This window comes from Polypterus senegalus, chromosome 8 (genome assembly GCF_016835505.1).
Source record: "Polypterus senegalus isolate Bchr_013 chromosome 8, ASM1683550v1, whole genome shotgun sequence".
Classification (NCBI taxonomy): Eukaryota; Metazoa; Chordata; class Cladistia; order Polypteriformes; family Polypteridae; genus Polypterus; species Polypterus senegalus.
Genome location: NC_053161.1, coordinates 7,839,287 through 7,860,086, shown reverse-complemented (window position 1 = coordinate 7,860,086; position 20,800 = coordinate 7,839,287). Strand labels below are relative to the sequence as shown.

The following is a 20,800-nucleotide window of genomic DNA, read 5'->3' as shown; positions in this document are numbered from 1 at the left end:
AATCTCACGATGGCACATTTTTCAACAATGGCACAATCTCACAGCGGATTGTCTATGTTCATTTGACCTTGGCAAAGCACTGAGCTGTGCATATTCAAACTACCCATAAGCCACTGCAAATGTGTTGTATTGCTCAGCAACTACCCATTGTGGTAAGTGTGTAATTTTCAAATTGTCTTTATTATTTGATTTACCATTATACAGATATGGATTTAACTGCAAAAAGAAAATATATTTTTTAATATTAATAATGCATAGACTTCCACCAATGCATTATTGGTGCAATATGACAAAAACAAGAAAAGATTTTTATAGAGTAGAAATTGGCAAAGAGAATTAACTTTTAGAACACAGAATACCACTTCTGGGAAAGTACATACAGTATAGACAGAGCCACTTCTGGGTTTCTTCAATTAGGCTGCTAGATTTCTTACTCCAGCCTTGGAGCTTCCCCTGAACAGAAGCGCCAGACAGGTACATTGGATACTGGTGCTCCTAAGGGGTTGTTATTTATTTGGAGCCCAAATTAGTGGACAATAGATTCACCTCAAAGCAACACATAAAGAGAGGAAATTTTCCTTTTGTTTATGTGAATTAACAATTTTTCAGAGTTTTTGGCCTTCCTCAAGAGAGTGAGCCAAGTCATCAAAATTGGGGGAATTACTTCTACTATGACACTTCAGTGATTGTATGGGTAATGACATTAATACCTGGAGGGGTGTGATTGGGGAGAGCAGTATGCTTGATTTGAATGTGTGGAGTGAGTAGCGGCATTACATCGAAATAGTTTTCCTTTTGGATAATTATACTGGAGGCATAAAGGAGAATGTGAGGACAACCCAACACATTAGCACAGTACTGATAATACTATGATCAATGTACCATATGGTGGTGATAATGCCAAAGCTAAGTTAAATGACTAAGGTCCTGACTCATCAGTAATTTTGCATCTTCACTGTTTCTAATGGTAAAAGAATTTAGATAGGGAACAAAAGGATGGGATTTCAAATCATCACCTTCTTCTACTTTCAAGTTGCACCTATTTAGGGGTGCCAAACTGGATCATCCATCTCCATCTATTCCTGTCTTTTACAACATTCTCTGCCACACAGACTGCCTTTATGTCTTCCCAAACCACATCCATAAACCTCATCTTTGGCCTTCCTCTTTTCCACTTGCTTGCTGGTTTCAGCCTTAATATTCTTTTACAAATGTACCCCTCATCTCTCCTCTGCACATGCACAAACCATCTCAATTTAGCCTCTCTCACTTTGCCACCAAACTGTCGTACCTGTGTTGTCCATCTAATATATTCATTTCTAATCCTGTCTGCGCTCATTACTCTTGAGTGAAAATTATAGCATCTTCAATTCTGCCACTTCCAGCTATGCCTCCTGTCTTTTGTCATGCCACCATCTCCAAACCATACAAAAAGCTGGTCAGCTACTGTTTATAGACCCTCCCTTTCACTCTTGCAGTTAGTCTTCTGTCACAAATCATTCCCATCACTCTTCTCGACCCAATCCACACTGCCTGTGCTCTCTTCTTCACCTCTCTGTCACACACTGTTGCTTTGGACTGTTGAACCCTAGTATTTAAATTTGTTTACCATCATCATTTCTGCTCCTTACAGTTGCACCCTTCCACAACCTTCCCTCTCATTTATGCACATGTACTCTGTCGTACTCCTACTGACTCTCATTCACTTTTTCTCCAGTGCATACGTCCACTTCCCCAGGTTTGCCTCAACCTGCTGTCTACTCTCACTACAGAGAACACTGTCATCCATGAACATTACAGTCCACAGAGACTTGTGTCTGGCCTCATTTATCAACTTGTCCATCACCATTGCAAACAGGAAAGGGCTCAGAGCTGATCCTTAATATGTAATCCCAATCTAACCTTGAACCAGGCTGTCATTCCAACCACACACTTCACCACAGTAACACTGCCCTCATCACCATATGCCCTGTACCATCCTCACATACCTTTCTACTACTCCGGACTTCCTCATACAATACCATAACTCCTCTCTTGCACCTTGTCATTTGTCATATGCTTTCTCCAAGTCCACAAACATCCAATGCAAATTCCTTCGGACCTTCTCGGTACTTCTATATCGTCCGGGCCACTTTTCATCCTCTTTATAGCTTCCCTCACTTCAATCTTGCCGATCCTCGGTACTTCATGATTTACTATCTCCATTTCATCCAACTTATACTCTCTCTCATTTTCTATATTCATAAGTCCTTTAAAGTACTCCTTCCACCTTTTCAACACACTCTTCCCCCACTTATCAGCAAATTTTAATTTGCATGGTTTATCACCCTGACCTGCAGCACATCCTTCCCCGCGGAGTTCCTCTGGCCAATTGGTACAAGTGCTTGTCCCCTTCCCTTGTGTCCAGTCTACAAAACTTTCTCTGGTCTATCATATTGGCTCATAGAGCTTGGCATACACCTTTTCCTTAGCCTTTGCCACCTCTTTCTTCACCTTTTGTCACATTTCTTTGTACACCTGTCTGCTTTCGTCATTTCTCTGGTTATCCCAATTCTTTTTCGTTATCCTCTTTCCGCCAAGTCTCTGTTCAGTGGTCACATGAAGCACCTTCCTAGCTCTCTCCCTTACCACTTCAGCTGTGGTGTTCCAATTGTCTATCATGTCTTCAGCACCACCCAGCACCTTTCTCACTTCCTCTCTGAATTTCACACAGTAGTCTTGTTCTTTCAGTTTCCACCACCTGATCCTTGGTTCCATTGTCACTCTCTTTCTTACCTTAAAATTCATCCTGCATACCACCAATCGATGCTGTCTAGCTACACTATCCACTGCCGACGCTATCACATTACAGGCTCTAATCTCTTTCATATTGCATCTCCTACAAGGAATATAGTCCACTTGTGTGCACCTTCCTCAACTCGTATATGTCACAATGTGTTCCTCCTTCTTAAAGTTATGTATTCATTCTTTTTGCAAAGTCACCCACCATCCGCCCTTCAACATTTCTCTCCTTAACACTATACCTGCCTATCAACTCCTCCTAACCATTGTTTCCTTCGTCAACATGCCTGTTAAGATCCGCTCCCATCACCACTCTCTTCTTTGGGTATATTCTCCACCACTTTGTCTAACTCACTCCAATATCTTCTTTCTCCTCCATCTCACATTTCACTTGCACTTTATTAGTGTGGAATGGTAATACGCCACTATTTTTGTTATTGTATGTTTTTTATTTATCTAACCTGTTTTATCCTATATATTTTATTAGATGTTTTAGTTATTTAATCAATATTTACTTGTTTTAATTTTGCTGTGAGCTGCTGGAACACCTACATTTCCATTTAGGGATCAAAACAGTATTATCTTAAATTATCTTATATGCGCTGAAGACATCTAACATTACCCCGACGATTTCCAACTTTATCCTCATCAATTTGTCAGACATTCTCTTCACCTCCAAAACACCCCTAACACATTACAATTACAATTTAAAATTACCCCTAACCCATTTCCTTTCCTGTCCACACCATAGAAGAACAGTTTGCATGCACTTCTGACCTTATTCCCTTTCCACTTGGCCTCCTGTACATCTCCATTACATCTACCTTTCTCCAATCTATCACATTATTCAGCACTCTGCCTTTACCAGTGATACTGCCTACATTCAAAGTTCCGACTTTGAACTCCACACTCTTTCACTTTTTCCTCTTCCATTGTCTTTGAACCTGCTTTTCTCCTATTGTTCTCCTTTGTCTTCACTGACCAGCAATTGCATAGTTCTGAGGCTAAGGATCTGCAATGGTATCTGGAAGGCTGTTGGTACAATTCCCCATTACTGCCAAAAGGGTTTCTACTCTGCTGAGCCCTTGAGCAAGGCGCTTAAACCTGCAGTTGCTCCAGGGGTGCTGTACAATGACTGACCCTGTGCTCTGACCCCAAGGGGTAAGCAAAAGCCAACAAATTCCTAATACAAGAAATTGTTGAAGGCAAAATAAAGTACAAAAAAAAGTTCTGCTGATACTCTACTGGACAGCAACATCAGTGGCAGTCATTGGTAATCAAAGCATTGACCGATCTGGTATGGATATTCTGCTTCTTATTCACAGGTTAGATTTTGCACAGGTTTTCCGGCAGATGTCCATCCTGACACAACCCTCCCCAATTTATCCGAGCTTGAGTCTAGCACTAAGACCACACTAGCTTGTGCAACCCTGGTTGCTGGGTTAAAAGGATGGAATCACTAATAAAAGCCATAAACATGAGCGGGAGAAGCTTGGCAACCTAGAAAGAACTAAAGAAATTACTCATCCTTTCAAAATGAGAGAAGCCAATTACGCCACTCATCACTTGTAAGCATAAAGGTATTGCTCACTGAATGGAGATACAGAGTATAAAACTGAGATTTTATCTTTAAATAATAATTTCCTTACCTCTGTTTCATATTTATTTCTGTTATATATAGTTCCATTGTGCATTCCTAAGTTCATAATATGTTTCTTACAAAAAACGTTTAATACAATGTGGTGAACATACGTTTTGACTACTGCCACTCCAGAAAATATGAATTATTTAGACAAATATGGGAGTGAAGATTAATGGTATTAACCTGGCCAATTTTAGGAATCTCCTTGTTAAAGAAACCCAAAACTTATCATTGTAATTTTGTTTTCCACTTCTTCACATTTTAAACATAACTGAGAGAAACTGGACAAATACAAAAAATAAAAACATGGGTGAAAAAATAGAATTATGTAAAATACAACATATCTTACTCTTTGTTTTTTTCTTTGAACTTCTTCATGAATGTCTCAACAACCTCCAGTGCTTCAGACTCTTTAAGGAGAAGATTTCCAGATACATTACATGTGAGGTCAATATCATCTGATCGCAAGGAATGGAAATCAAGGTTATCAACACTGAATGTTTGTTCCCAGTTTACTTCCTGGTCATGAATAGCTGGGTTGAAAAAAAGTCTGTCTTCTTCTAGGTCATCAGAATAACCCTCTGTGTTACTACCATAAGGGGAGATACTAAATGACTTCTCTCTCCATAAATCCTGATCTTCCAGTTTCCTTCCCATTTCCATATCCTCTTTTTGCCACATTGCATATTCTTGACTTTTAATGTTCATTCTATTTTGGGTGTCAAAAATTTCTTGCTGGCTGTGATTTGACAATTTTGTATCCTTTACGTTTTCTTGCACCAAAAAGACCCTTTTTTCAAGAACTGTATTATTCTCTTTCTCCTCTTTTGTTTTTGCGTTAAGAGATTTTTGATATAGAGGTATGGCAGCTAACACTTTATGAAAATTCTGCACCTCCTCTTTTATCTCTTTCTTTCTGATATGCTTCACCCTTGGCACAAGAGTTCTTATCATGACCTGCAGGAAAGACTGGCTGAGATTTGCTGGCTGTATAGTGTTTGCCTGATTAATAAATGGTGCCTCTCTTTTATCTATTTTCATTTCTTGATTTTGCTTTTCAAATCTGTTTACTTGTTGCAAGTAAATCTGGCTTTCTTTCCTTCTTTTTCTTCTCTTGGCAACAGATCTTGTCTGCATGGGTGATCTGGGAGTGGTCTTTGCAGAGAGCATCTTCCTTCGTCTTTTAAAATTATAATCATCGTAATCATCACCATAGTCTTTGGGACTATGTTCCATTTGTCTTTCCTCTTCAGGAAGCTCTCGGTGTCCAATATTTGGATCTTTATACTGAAAAATATATTCCTTTGAATTATGGTGCTTAACATTATCTACTAGTTCAAAACCTGAAAAGGGAGAGATATTAAGGTTGTGATTATCAAATGTATAATTAATACCATAAAATACATATAATACATATATACATTCATATAATACAACCAGAACTTCCAATTAATTACAACAAACACACTGTATTGGAAAGGTAATATCAAAATAACAAGAAAACAGCAAGGCTCTGGAGTCTTCATCTTTCAGTTGACATATTTAGTTTTGTGAACGGTTTCTCTTGCAGCTGTAGTAAGAACAGACAAAATGGTTGTAATGTTTTGTACATGTTAATGTCCAAGGCAATTTTGTAAACCTCAATGAACAGACTTTGAATGGCACTTTTAGTTTACTTAAGAATTTGTTTGTTACAGACCAAGCCTTTTATCTTCGTTCAAGAATGGGACGCGTGTTGTAAGTTGCCAAGTTGTGATTCAAATGCTTTCCTTTCTCTTCATTGCCTGAATAACTTTTTAATTAGCTGGCTGATACCATCAGCATCCGGATTAGTTTTATTCACTACTAAGGTAGAGGATACAAAAATAACAGCAAAGGAAAGGAGAACTTTTGTCTGTTTAGGCATCCTCCTTTATCAGACATATTTAATCTAGTGCAATATTACCTATAGGTGGACAATTAAAGAGAATACGACACTGTTCAAAAACATTTTTTTTTTTTCTCCAATCAGTTTTAGTGGTACCACAGGAATAATAATAAAAATACATTACCATGGCCTCTATGTGGATTCACTTTGCAGACTAAACATAAGCCTTAAAAGATCTTTTTTGACTTGTTTCACCTTATAAATCTTCTGTTCACAGTTCGTTGGCCTGCTAAACATTAAAGATCTGCACAGACCAGGCCTATGCAGGTTTTAGGACTACTCGTACCTAGTGTCCCAGTGACCTAGTGTCTTCAGATTTTCTTACACAAAATGTTAATATTTTATGTATAATTCATGATTTTGTTAACAGATTGTTTGAGGTCTTTTGGGTAATAATAACTTCTGTTAATATTATTCTAAAATTTAATATTTATACTGACATACCATATATACTCATGTTCAAGTTCTCCCGCGGATAAGTCAGGGCTTGATTTTACCTTTTAATTTCCGTATTTTATAATGTCGGTCGTATAAGTCGAATGCAGACAACTCACGTTATTGGTCCAAGAGATTATGTTATGCTAACGCCCACCTGACAGAGTAACCACAGAGCACACTGCCTTTTTTCTATGTATTGTGCCTACGTGACCACACAGTAATACCCAAACTGTTCCAAAGCGACATTTGCACCGTTCTGTGTTTTCTGTATCTTACACCCTCATACAACTTTGTCATAAGAGCATCCCTTATCTACAATGGAGCGTCTGGTCAGAAGAAAATATGAAGCTGGTTTTAAATTAAAAGTCATTTAAGTGGCGAATGAATTTGTTAACTGCGCTGCTGCAACAAAATTTGATGTGTCTGAGAAACTGGTGTGAGATTGGAGGAAGCAAGAAGATGTTTAAAAAAAAAAAAATTATATTATATATATATATATATATATATATATATATATATATATATATATATATATATAAAAATTACATGTCGAATTTTTGAACGGGTGTATAAGTCAGGGTCTGATTTTATGATCGATTTTTTTGGTTTAAAGACCCGACTTATATGCCAGTGTATATGGTATTCTTTGTATGATATTCACAAAATCAAATTTTTGCCATAACACCAGTTGCAGTTAAAGTGTGACAGGCTTGATGATTCACTCACATCCACCACAAAGGAGATTACACAATTAACTTTTAAAAGAAGCCAGAGTGTCCTGCTTCATTTAAAAGTACAAAGATGAAGACTCAGAAGAGGATTTGAGAGACCTGGTCCATTCCGCCTACTATTCTGCACACTAACATTCTTACCTCTGCGGTCTTTAAAAAAAAAAAAAAGACTTTTGTCAGGCTCAAGACTCATCCTACATGCCCACTCGAAGCAGCCCTCTCTCATCACTATGCTGCAAACAGGCACACCTTTATTTAAACCTACATCACGTGTCATTGGTAATATGCATTTGCAATATGAATTAGAATGTACATTTTCCACCACTAATAAAAGTCAACACAAAACACAGAGTTAAACATATTTTATTACTCTTACTTTCTCCTTCCTGAACAGAAACAACTTCATGCTCAACTGGAGTATCCATCTTCATGTATCTGTAAAACCCAAACCTATGAAAATAAACACAGTTAGCACTAGAACAACAAGACAGAATTAAAAAACAGTAATTCAGAAAGAAATATCAAATTTAATAGTAACTATTTCTTAATTGGTAAAATAATTTTAATTAATTTTTGCTACACATTGCTTATCATAGAACACCATCACAAGACTATTTACAAAACAAGCAAGACTATAACTTAAAACTACAATTACTGACTAGTATTTAAGAAGATAGTTTGTAATCAAGAATTGTGTATATACTGTAGCATGTATGCCTTGGAGATCTGCAGAGTGTACCACACAACACTAAGGCAGTACAAGCTGACAGCACAGCTTTTTTCAGTTTCCTCTGCTGCCATCTTCTGGTCATCAAAGACTTTTCCAGTAGTACAGGGTGGGCCATTTATATGGATACACCTTAATAAAATGGGAATGGTTGGTGATATTAAGTTCCTGTTTGTGGCACATTAGTATATGTGAGGGGGAAAACTTTTCATGATGGGTGGTGACCATGGTGGCCATTTTGAAGTCAGCCATTTTGGACCCAACTTTTGTTTTTTCAATTGGAAGAGGGTCATGTGACACATCAAACTTATTGGGAATTTCACAAGAAAAACAATGGTGTTCCTGGTTTTAACTTAACTTTATTCTTTCATGAGTTATTTACAAGTTTCTCTTTGTGTACAGCCACTGACATGTCGCAGAGGTTAACACGTGAGGAGCGGATAGAAATTGTGTTGATGTCTGGTGAACGCAGTAACCGGGTCATTGCAGCAGATTTCAATGCAAGACACCCTACGAGACCACCCATCTCCCATGCTACAGTTAGCAAACTGCTTGCTAAGTTTCGTGAAACTGGTTCAGTGTTGGATTTGCCAAAATGTGGACGCATGAAAACTGTCACTAATGAAGAAATCAGTGGCTGTCCTAGCTTCATTCAGCAAGAGCCCACAGCATAGCACTCGCTGCATGTCACTGGAGAGTGGCATTAGTCGAACATCCCTTCGACGGATATTAGCTACTCACAAATGGCACCCTTACAAACTCCAGCTACTGCAGCATCTCAACGAGGATGACCCAGAGCGGCGCACTGAATTTGCAGAATGGGCAAAACAAAAATTGGAACAGGACCCTCAGTTTACGCAGAAGATTTTGTTCAGTGATGAGGCAAACTTTTATGTGAATGGTGAAGTTAACAAACAAAACCACTGCTATTGGTCTGACACTAACCCACATTGGATAGATCCCTCCAAGACTGTTGGAACAAAAAAATTGATGGTATGGTGTGGTATATGGGGTACAAAGATAGTGGGGCCATTCTTCATCAATGGAAACCTCATGGCCACTGGATATGCGAAATTGCTACATGATGATGTGTTTCCCTCTTTATGCACTGAAGCTGGCACGTTCCCCGAGTTTTTCCAGCAAGATGGTGCACCACCACATTATGGGTGTCAGGTCCGAGCATTCCTAGATGAACAGTTTCCTGGAAAGTGGATTGGTCGTCGTGGGCCAGTTGAATGGCCCCCAAGGTCTCCCGATCTGACCCCCTTAGACTTTTATCTTTGGGGTCATCTGAAGGCAATTGTCTATGCTGTGAAGATACAAGATGTGCAGCACCTGAAACTACGGATACTGGAAGCCTGTGCTAGCATTTCTCCTGCGGTGTTGCTATCAGTGTGTGAAGAGTGGGAGAAGAGGGTTGCATTGACAATCCAACACAATGGGCAGCACATTGAACACATTTATTAAGTGGTCAGAAACTTGTAAATAACTCATGAAAGAATAAAGTTACGTTAAAACCAAACACACCCTTGTTTTTTTTGGGGAAATTCCCAATAAGTTTGATGTGTCACATGACCCTCTTCCTATTGAAAAAACAAAAGTTGGATCCAAAAAGGCCACCATGGTCACCACCCATCTTGAAAAGTTTTCCCCCTCACATATACTAATGTGCCACAAACAGGAAGTTAATATCACCAACCATTCCCATTTTATTAAGATGTATCCATATAAATGGCCGACCCTGTATATTATGGCATTATTAACATTCTGCCTTGTAACAGATACATTTTTAACTTACTTTAAATCAAAACAGAGGAGAAGGCAAAAGGCACAGGCAGATTATAAACAAAGCCACATTAAAAGATAAAGTCTGTCATATTTTGATTTTCATAGATATTACAAATGGTAATTAGCAAATGTGAAAACATACCTTTTTAAACATTTTTTTACCTGTGTATCTAATTTTTTTTTGGAATTGTATTGCAATTTATAAATCAAAAAAATTCAGATACGAGAGTCAGTAGGCTTTGTGCCCTAGGAACCAAGTTACCCAAACTATTCTCTAACATTTCAGTAATTATTTACTGCTCTGATGCTGATCTTTCTGATCATAAAATATGTCACTGCGATAGCAACTGACGAGAAGAATTCATAATTAATTGCAGAATTACAGTATTTAAGGATTCCTCTAGACTGCCTCTTTCTCTTGCGTGATTTGGATCCAAAAACTAATCAGCACATCAACTACTCATAACAGGGTTACGTTTTGAGATTGGTATTTTTCCGTTCAGCCGTTTCAGCTCTAGACTGCCCTGAAGAAACTGTGATAAACAGACACATGCACACACAGACAGACAGATAGACACACACCCATCATCGACATATTGATATTTTCGGTATAAGGGGATCCTAAAACGTCGTGATCCATTGAAAACTGGAGAGAATTGTAGTTTTGACAAATCTAAAGCTTTCGCACCTCTCCCATAGACGACTGGTAAAGATGGGGAAGAGCACAAGGCAAAAATTGCTAGTGCTTGTTAAAAATTAAATTGACAGAAATAGCATTTAACCAGATGGAACTTTACCATAAAGATAATTACATTTGTAGAGTGCTTTTCTCACTACGCAAAATGCTTTACACAGACAGAGGGGAACTACTTCAACCACCACCAGTGTGTAGTATCCAACTGAATGATGCAATGGCAACCATTACTGCACCAATACGCTTACCCAACATTAACTATTACATGATGAAGGGATGAGGTAAATAGCAAGTCAGTGACAGAGAATGATTAGGGGGGTATAATGGACAAGGCCGTGATGGGCAATTTAGCCAGGACATTGGGATAACTCTACTCTTGTTTTAAGATATCCACAGATTTTTAGTAACAGAAAGTCAGGATCTCAGTTTTACAACTAATCTGAAGGACAGCACCATATTTTAGAGTAGTGTCCCTGTCACTGCACTGGGGCATTGGAACCACTGACAGAGCACAGGGTAAGTACTTCCTGCTGGTCTAACCTCAGGTGTGGTTATGTTTCATTGCAATAAATAACCTAAATATTTTTTTTTCTGTCAAGATTATATTTTTTTCAGCTCCCAACAATACTGTTACAGAAAGAAACTGAAAATAGTTTAACAATTATGTTGATGTTGCACCCAAATATACATAACTTTAACATTACTTAACAACTTATGTAGATTATGTAGAGTAGCTGGCTTTTCAGCTCAGATAGCTGTCAGTCTATATATACTTATAACAGGTTATGGAATTAAATAGAAAAAGACTTATACTGTACCTGTTTAGAATATATGGAGCCTCATGATAGAAGCACCTGTTTTCTGACTCCATGTGTGTAAGTCTTGTGAAGTCATTGGGATAAATAAGGGACAGATGTACCTGGAAAGATTTAAGTGGGAAAAAAAAAAAGCTAATTAAACACAATACAGCACCACTTTCAAGGAAGAATAAAGACCTCTTATCAAACTGATAACAGTGATGGACCTGTGTCCCAATAACTTAACAAAATAACAAAAATTACATTCCGATATATTTTCCAGAATATTCTATACCAAGATTTTACTAGAAGAAACGGAGTTTTAAGTCTCAATGGTGCTACTTCTTAGCAGTAGACTCATAATAGCAGTAACACTGCCAACACAATTTGACCTAAAGGTAAAAAGAAAACTACATTTATATTATATATACCGTATTTACTCATGTACCACGCGCCCTCATGTAAGACGCGCACCCTAATTTTTATAAAGAAAATCGCGAAAAAAGCAGCGAGCAAGCGAGAACACGATCAAGAGAGAGAGAGAGAGCGAAAAAGCAAGAGAGAGAGAGAGTGCTGAAAAGCAAAGAGAGAGAGAGCGAAAGCTTGCAAGAGAGAGAGAGGCGAAAGCAAGAGAGAGAGAGCAAGAGAGAGAGAGAGAGAGAGAGAGAGAGAGAGAGCGCGCGAGTGCGCGAGCAAGAGTGGGCGACAGAGAGAGAGCGTGAATGAACGAGCCCAAGCAGAAGAAGTAAACATTCCAGAATTACATTTCCTCATGTATGACTTGCACCTAATTTTCTAATGCTAATTTTTGGGAAAAAAAATGTGTGTGTGGTACACGCGTAAATATGGTGTACGTGTGTATATATATATTAGCAAAATACCTGTGGTTCACAGCAGAGAAGTAGTGTGTTAAAGAAGTTATGAAAAAGAAAAGGAAACATTTTAAAAATAACGTAACATGATTGTCAATGTAATTGTTTTGTGACTGTTATGAGTGTTGCTGTCATCGAGGATTTGATTATCATTATTTTCTTTCAATCAGGTTCGTATTTGGAGGATGTGTTGTGTTCAAGTTACATTCCGTGTTTGTCTAGTTTATCCCTGACCATCTCTTTGGTGTCAACCGTTGTAAAGATAACAGGTTTCATTTATCGAAGTGTTCACTACCCAAATCGGTACTTGTGAATCTAAGATGTTTAACAGGCATTCCCAGTATTAAGTTGTGGATTTGCCTGCAAATATTTAGCGGCAGCGTGTCTATGAACGTAATTTAAACTTAAGCTTTACACCTTGCTTTCCTATTGATATGTCTACAAAGGCTTGTTCAGCGTCAGAGAGTTGTTCCTTTCCTACTGCATCAATAAACAGCTCATCTTCCTCTTTATCTGAGACATCACACACTGCAAGCACAGGTTTACCTTTCCCAGTCATGCTACTTTAGCGAAGTGGTTCAATTTACCACATTTTTTACACTATCTTCCTTTAGCTGGACGTTGACTTTTTCCACCGTGTGCTTTGTTTCGGCAGTAGTTGAACTTATGAATATGCGTGTATGCGTCACTCGCTTCATATTCTGTTGCTGCCGTCTCAATTGTGTAATGCGTTTTTTTGTTCAGCACTCTTTGGAACTCTTTGTTGTTGACTGCGTACTGCGTTCACAGTCAGTTCACGTGTGCCGCTCGGAGTACATGCATCGAAGGTTCACAGCTGTGCTTGGGCTATCTCGTGCGATCTTGCGATGTCCATGGCTTTATTTAATTTTGCGGAGTTTGTGCCAAACACTATTCTATCCCTGACCATCTCATCTTCGTTTGCATAAGCACAGTCCTTCACCAGCAATTTTAACTCCGTTACAAAGTGATCAAAATTCTCGTTTATACCCTGCGTCTTCTCATTAAACTTATATCTTGCGAATATCGTATTCATCTTAGGCATGACAAACGCCAGCGGCAGCGTGTCTATGAACTTAATTTAAACTTAAGCTTTACACCTTGCTTTCCGATTGATATGTCCTCAAAGGCTTGTTCAGCTTCAGAAGGTTGTTCCTCTCTTACTGCATCAATAAACAGCTCGTCTTCCTCTTTATCTGAGACATCACACACTGCATGCACGGGTTTACCTTTCCCAGTCCTGCAAACTATAGCAAAGTGGTTCAATTTACCACATTTTTTACACTATCTTCCTTTAGCTGGACATTGACTTTTTCCACCGTGTGCATTGTTTCCGCAGTAGCTGCACTTATGAATATGCTTGTATGCGTCATCTATGCACCTAAAATCTGGAATAGCCTGCCGATAGGAATTCACCAGGCTAATACAGTGGAGCACTTTAAAACACTGCTGAAAACACATTACTTTAATATGGCCTTCTCATAACTTCACTTTATCTTAATCCTGATACTCTATATGTTCAATTCATCATAATAACTATTCATGGTGGCTCTAAAATCCGTACTGACCCCTACTCTCTCTTCTGTTTCTTTTTCCTGTTTCTCTGTGGTGGCGGCCTGTGCCACCACCAACCTACTCAAAGCACCATGATGCCCCAGCATTGATGGACTAAAAGCCAGAAGTCCACGTGATCATCATCATCATCAAGTCCTTCCGTGAAAACCTTAAATAAAAAAAGAGGACTGTTTCATTTATGTTAGGTAGATTGCCCAGAGGGGACTGGGCGGTCTCATGGCCTGGAATCCCTGCAGATTTTTTTCTCCGGCAGTCTGGAGTTTTTTTTGTTTTTTCTGCCCCCCTGGCCATTGGACCTTACTCTTATTCTATGTTAATTAATGTTGCCTTATTTTATTTTCTTACTGTGTCTCTTATTTTTCTATTCTTCATTATGTAAAGCACTTTGAGCTACATTTTTTTGTATGAAAATGTGCTATATAAATAAATGTTGTTGTTGTTGTTGTCACTCGCTTCATATTCTTTTGCTGCCGTCTCAATTGTGTAATGCATTTTTTGTTCAGTGCTCTTTGGAGCTCTTGCTTGTTGTCTGCGTACTGCGTTCACAGTCAGTTCACGTGAGCTGCTTGGAGTACATGCATTCTCAGTTGTGCTTGTGCTATCTCGTGCAATCTTGCGATGTCCACGGCTTTATTTAATGTTAGCGCAGACCCGGCACTTAAAAGTTTCTCTCGCACTTTTGCCGAGTTTCTGCCAAACACTATTCTATCCCTGGCCATCTCATCTTCGTTTGCTTAAGCACACTCCTTCACCAGCAATTTTAACTCCCGGCAGCGCGTCTATTGGATTGCTGCTGACGGACGGCCTTATTTGGGCAGGCACTTAATTACGTGGGAAGCATGGTAATGGGGGACGCAACTCCGCCTCAAACGGTGACCGAGCTGCAGGCTATGGCCTTATATATGTACGCAAGTAGGATTCTGTTATGACCGTTAAGCGTAGAATTTCAAAATTAAACCTGCTTAACTTTTGTAAGTAAGCTGTAAGGGATGGGCCTGCCAAATTTCAGCCTTCTACCTACACGGGAAGTTAGAGAATTAATGATGAGTCAGTCAGTCAGTGAGGGCTTTGCCTTTTATTAGTATCTCTCTATATCTATCTCTATATATCTTTATATATCTCTATCTATAAACAAATTTTGAAATCTGAAAATGTGGTTGTGGAGGTCTACAGTGGCCAAATTTCTATTTTGAACTGAACTATTTGTTTATATATAGACTATATATTGACTATCCGATTGTCTATGCTTAGTGTTAATGCAGAATTAATTCTTGCATTACTGACATGTCTATTAGTACAAGTCAAGTCAAGTTGGGGAGCATGCACTGGTACAGTGCATTGCCGCACCCACTACATGTCGAAACAGCTTGAGATCCTGGTTGGCAACCCTCCAGGCAGACACGCGGGGTCCAGTCCCACCCTCCGGAAATGACCCTCTATCTGCCACAGCCAGGTGTTACATGGTCAACCCCTTTGCCTGATCCAGTCACTCGGGTCCCCAACAATGAGCATCTTGCGAGCCGGATCACCCTCAGGGAAACGCGCCACATGGCCGTAGTGGCGTAACTGACGCTCCCTCACAATGCAGGCAATGTGCCTCATTCAGGACTCCATGAGCAACCGCTCATTCAACACAAAGTCTAACCAACGGTACCCAAGGATTTTCCGGAGAGACACAGTACCAAAGGAGTCCAGTCTTCGTCTCAGGTCACTGGATAGCGTCCATGTCTCGCACCATATAGTAAAACAGGAAGCACCAGGACTCTATAAAGACTTGGACCTTCGTCCTTTTGCATAGATATCGGGAGCGACACACACCCCTTTCCAGAGACCTCATGACCACCCATGTTCCCCCAATCCGTCTACTGACTTCATAGGAATAGTCACCAGAAACATGAATGTCACTGCCAAGGTATGTAAACCTCTCAACATGGTCAACACACTCTCCGCAAACAGACACACAGCTGATGGCTGTGCCCAAGCGGTCATTAAAGGTCTGGATAATTAGAGGATTATTATTATTATTATATATTAGTACGCATTTATCTATCTAGTTTCCTTGTTTAATTCATAACCCTTCTGAATTATTATAAAATATTTAATTTGAGTGACTAAATAACAATTTGGTAATAGCTCAGCACAACACAAGATAAATGTCTGCTAGATTCTAAAGAACCTTTGAACTGCTCCATATGAAGTACTGTAATATGGATTTTTTTCTAATTTTAAGTAAATCGGTAAAATTTTGACATTGTGTTAAGGTAGGTAGGTTAGGATTTTTCCAGTTAAGCTAAATAAGACATTGTGCCAGAAGAGTAGTGAAAGTTACCATAACAGATTGTTCATTAAGAAGTAATGTTCTACAGTGGGTTGTCAGAGGTATATTAGTTATTATGAATACAAGACAAACTAATACGTAATAAATGATTGTATTTAAACAAGGTCTGAGCAGGGGGTGTTACTAAAAAATACATGATCTCCTATGCAGCATGCATCTGATGATACCTATCACAAGTTGGATCATGACCTTGGAAAGTCTGAGTCATGACAGATGTGTGTGATGTACAATTTTGTGGTATGTCGGACTGTGTTTTGCACAAAATTAGGAATAGGGCATTTTGTCTAGGGATCACTTCCATATGTCACCTAGAAGCCTAACTGACAGACCTTGTTTCAGATGTTATCTAAGATTTATAGGAAGATCTTTTAAAAAGCAACACATAAAAACCTAATTTCTACACTTGATAAAGAGAACCAGTTTGGCAACTCAGCCAAGTACTTTTGCTTTTGAATCACTTAGAGTTTACCCTCTCAAGATGGCTCAGTCGTGATGCAAAGTCAGGATGCTGGTACAAGCAGCAGTTCTACCATTGATATAAATAATTGAACTATATTTACATGTAGACATACGGTATTAATCAAAATAGAGTCAAAGACTCTTAAACTGAAGATGTCAGGTCAAATTATCTTGGAGCTTCCAGAGAAGTGCTTTTATAAAACCAGGTAGTTTTTTTTTTTTGATTGACCTAAGCTGCCTGGCAGACAAAAGATGAATTAACGTAAATGTATTTTAAATAATCTATTTATTTCTCCATATGCTCATACACACACTGGATTTATCCCGATTTTGACATTCCTTATATAACATGTTGGTAAAAACAAAATCTGTTTTACAACTAATTTTTCACAGTGTCATTTTGCAGAAACAAAATAAATGATTGACTTGAGAGCATTTATGAATAGTATACTGCAAGAAAAATGTATACTGTACTTACAAAATGTAACCCTTGATAACGATTAAGAGGAAAATCTTTGATGACATAGCTTGGGTTGTAGATGCAGTCTGGTAAAATTTGATGTAAATATTGCTCTTCAATCAAAGGAACTAAAAAAGGGGATAAAAGTAAAATTCAAAACGTTTATAAAACCTTATAAAAGATAGGGAGTGAGATGCATTCTTAACAGCATTTCCTTTTCTGAAATGTCACTCAAGACAATTTTGTAGTAAGTAATTCAATTATAATAAATAACTTACATTTAAAATTTTACATTTCACTATTATTTATATGTACTTTCTAAAACTGCAAAGACCTAATATTTCACTCTAGAAGTATTAAATTAGGAAAAATTGGGCAGTGAGTTTAAAACACTTAAAAAGTCTGCTTATTTATAAATCCTTACAGCATATTTTTCACAAATCTCTGCATATGTTAGGAAAATTCTCAAAATGATAAATCTAGCAAACACTGTCCCATTATATAAAAAGATGGCTGGGATAGTAATTATAGACCAATTAGCTTAACAAGTGCATCAGCCGAAGCACATGCCACATTATATAAATGATTTAAACAATATACACCAAGCATGGCTGGCAAGTGAGTTGGAACAAAGACTCCACTGACAGGGAGCTAGTGGTGCTCAGTAAAAAAAAAAAAAAAAAAAAAAAAAAGAGAGCAAGTTTGAGAGGTGAATAGCAGAGTGGCTTGATGCTCAAGGCAGAATATTGTGGAAAATGGCACACAACAAATCATTATTTAAAAAAAAAAAAGTTTTGATTGTCAGTCCTGGTTATGGTACAGCACACATTACTCTTGATTTTCAAAACATCTTCTTTTGAAAATGTACCACGACAGGCTAGTGATCACACTAAAAGAAATTGGAATTCAAGGCACAGTGTATATATGCATAATACATGGGCTCAAATAAAGACAGCAAAGGCTTGTGGCATGAGAAACATTGTCAGAATTATGTGGTGTTAAAATAGTTTCCATCAAGGAATAATTTGCAGAACCTTCAATCTTTTTAATTTTTTATCCATCCATCTATCCATTATCCACCGCTTATCCGAGGTCGGGTCACGGGGGCAGCACCCTAAGCAGGGAAGCCCAGACAGCCCTATCCCCGAACACCTCCTCTGGGAGGACCCCAAGGCGTTCCAGAACCAGCCGGGAAATATAATCCCTCCAGCATGTCCTGTGTCTGCCCCCTAGCCTTCTCCCAGTGGGGCATGCCCGGAACACCCCCTCAGGGAGGCATCCAGGGGACATCCTAACCAGATGCCCGAACCACTTCAACTGACTCCTCTCAATGCGGAGGAGCAGCAACTCTACTCTGAGTCTCTCCCGGATAACTGAACTCCTCACCCTATCTCTAAGGGAAAGTCCAGCTACCCTGCAGAGAAAACTCATTTCGGCCGCTTGTATTCATGATCTTGCTCTTTGGGTCACTACCCAAAGTTCATGGCCATAGGTGAGGGTAGGAACGTAGATCGACTGGTAAATCGACAGCCTCGCCTTTTGGCTCAGCTCTCTCTTCACCACGACGGACCGTTGCAGAGTCCGCATTACTGCGGATGCCACAACGATCCATCTGTCAACCTCCCGTTCCATTCTTCTCTCACTCGAGATACCCCCGAGATACTTGAACTCCTTCACTTGAGGCAGTACTGTGCTCCCAACCCAGAGAGAGCATTCCACCTTTTTCCAGCTGAGAACCATGGCCTCGGATTTAGAGGTGCTGACTGTCATCCCCGCTGCTTTGCACTCAGCTGTGAACCGCTCCAGTGAGAGCTGGAGGTCACTGCCCGATGAAGCCAACAGAACCATGTCATCCGCAAATAGCACAGACAAGATTCTGAGGTCACCGAACAAGACCCCCTTTCCATCCTTGGCTGCACTTAGAAATTCTATCCATATAACTTATGAACAGAATCGGTGACTAAGGGCAGCCCTGGCAGAGTCCAACCTCAGCAGGAAACAAGTCCGACTTATTACCGGCAATGCAGACCAAGCTCCTGCTTCTCCTGTACAGGGACTTGATGGCTCGTAACAACGAGCCTTGTACCCCCGTACTCTTGGATCACACCCCATAGGATGCTTCGAAGGACACGGTTGAATGCCTTCTCCAAATTCACAAAACACATGTGGACTGGTTGGGCAAACTCCCACGCCCCCTCCAGGATCCTGGCCAGGGTGTAGAACTGGTCCAGTGTTCCACGGCCAGGACAGAATCCGCATTGTTCCTCTTGAATCCGAGATTCAACCATCGACCGAACTCTCTTCTCCAGCAGCCCTGAATAGACCTTACCAGGGAGGCTGAGGAGTGTGATCCCCTTATAGTTGGAGCACATCCTCCGGTCACCCTTCTTAAAAAGGGGAACTAACACCCCGGTTTGCCAATCCAGAGGCACTGCCCCCGATGTCCATGCGATGCTGCAGAGACATGTCAACCAGGACAGCCATCATTGAAAGGTGCTTAAACTTGCTACAAAACAAAACTCTACAGTATATTGGCATCAGCATCTAAAATCAGACAAAGAGAAACTAAGTTTAGTTTATTCCTATATATTATTCATGAATAACCTGCTTCTTCCTATATATTCAGCCGTCATTCCATGCTGCAAGAATACAAAGATGACTTCCGCGTGCCCAATTTATCATCCATAGGTTGTGTGTATATATCTCCAGTGTGATGGAGGAAGGATTGACACACAGTAGTTAATTGCCCTTGAAAAGTCCATTTATTAGGTCTTTTGTGATAGGGATCCTGACTAGCTCCTGTAGTTGGCTTCAGGACTGGCCACACTCTTTCTAATTTAGGTCTCACTGTTGGCCTTCAGGAGGCATCTGAGAAACTCTGGAGATTTCTCAGCAGAATCACCTTCTTTGTAAACGGTCACACTGTACCTGGTGTCTTTACTAACTTTTTCAATCCAAAATGCCTTGCTGTTGAGCATAGCTCCTTTTGTACTTTTCTAGTAGGCGTGACTTGGCAGCCTTCCTCACAGTCGCTGTACTGTCAGCATGTCTAGTTCTACTGTTCTTATAGACTCTCACCTGCATATTTCTTGACCCTTTGGCCAAGTAATGTTTGCACAGAGTGGGCATAAGACAAACTAAATTACTGTAATGCCAAATTTCAACAGATTTGTTTATGGGTCATTGTGCCATTTACTCTGAGTCTTTGGCAGGGGATTTGTCGACTTGCTTCTTTATGTGCTTCTTGAAAAATCCTGTTTGCTAAAGTATAAAAAGTTGCACATGCCTACACACATACGTAACTTAGAGGGAGCATTGCACAGGTGGTTTATCACCAGGTTTTTAAAACCACAATCATTGAGATATGTCCAACTGTAATATTGCTTGAATAAATTTTACTTATTTTACACAGAAACACCACATTCAGCTGAATGGTTAATCTATTCAATTTTGCTTAGCAACTTTGACAGCGAATGCTACTGTGGCCACCAAGTTTTGTAAAATAATCTGTTTCAAAAGAAATCAATACAGGAGTTAGAGAGCAAAGCTACGG

The 20,800-nt window shown here is 39.4% G+C and overlaps 1 protein-coding gene across 1 annotated transcript in view; it reads right to left on the bottom strand.

Moving 5' to 3' along the window:
* The window catches only part of b4galnt3b (beta-1,4-N-acetyl-galactosaminyl transferase 3b), a 196,392-nt gene that overhangs the window by 26,853 nt on the left and 148,739 nt on the right, over nt 1-20,800 (bottom strand). The window contains exons 11-14 of the mRNA XM_039760655.1: nt 17,266-17,375; nt 11,547-11,647; nt 7,896-7,969; nt 4,773-5,766 (exon numbers count right to left, since the gene is read on the bottom strand). Coding sequence (XP_039616589.1) covers nt 4,773-5,766; nt 7,896-7,969; nt 11,547-11,647; nt 17,266-17,375 — 1,279 coding nt within the window. The remainder of the gene's footprint in view (nt 1-4,772; nt 5,767-7,895; nt 7,970-11,546; nt 11,648-17,265; nt 17,376-20,800) is intronic.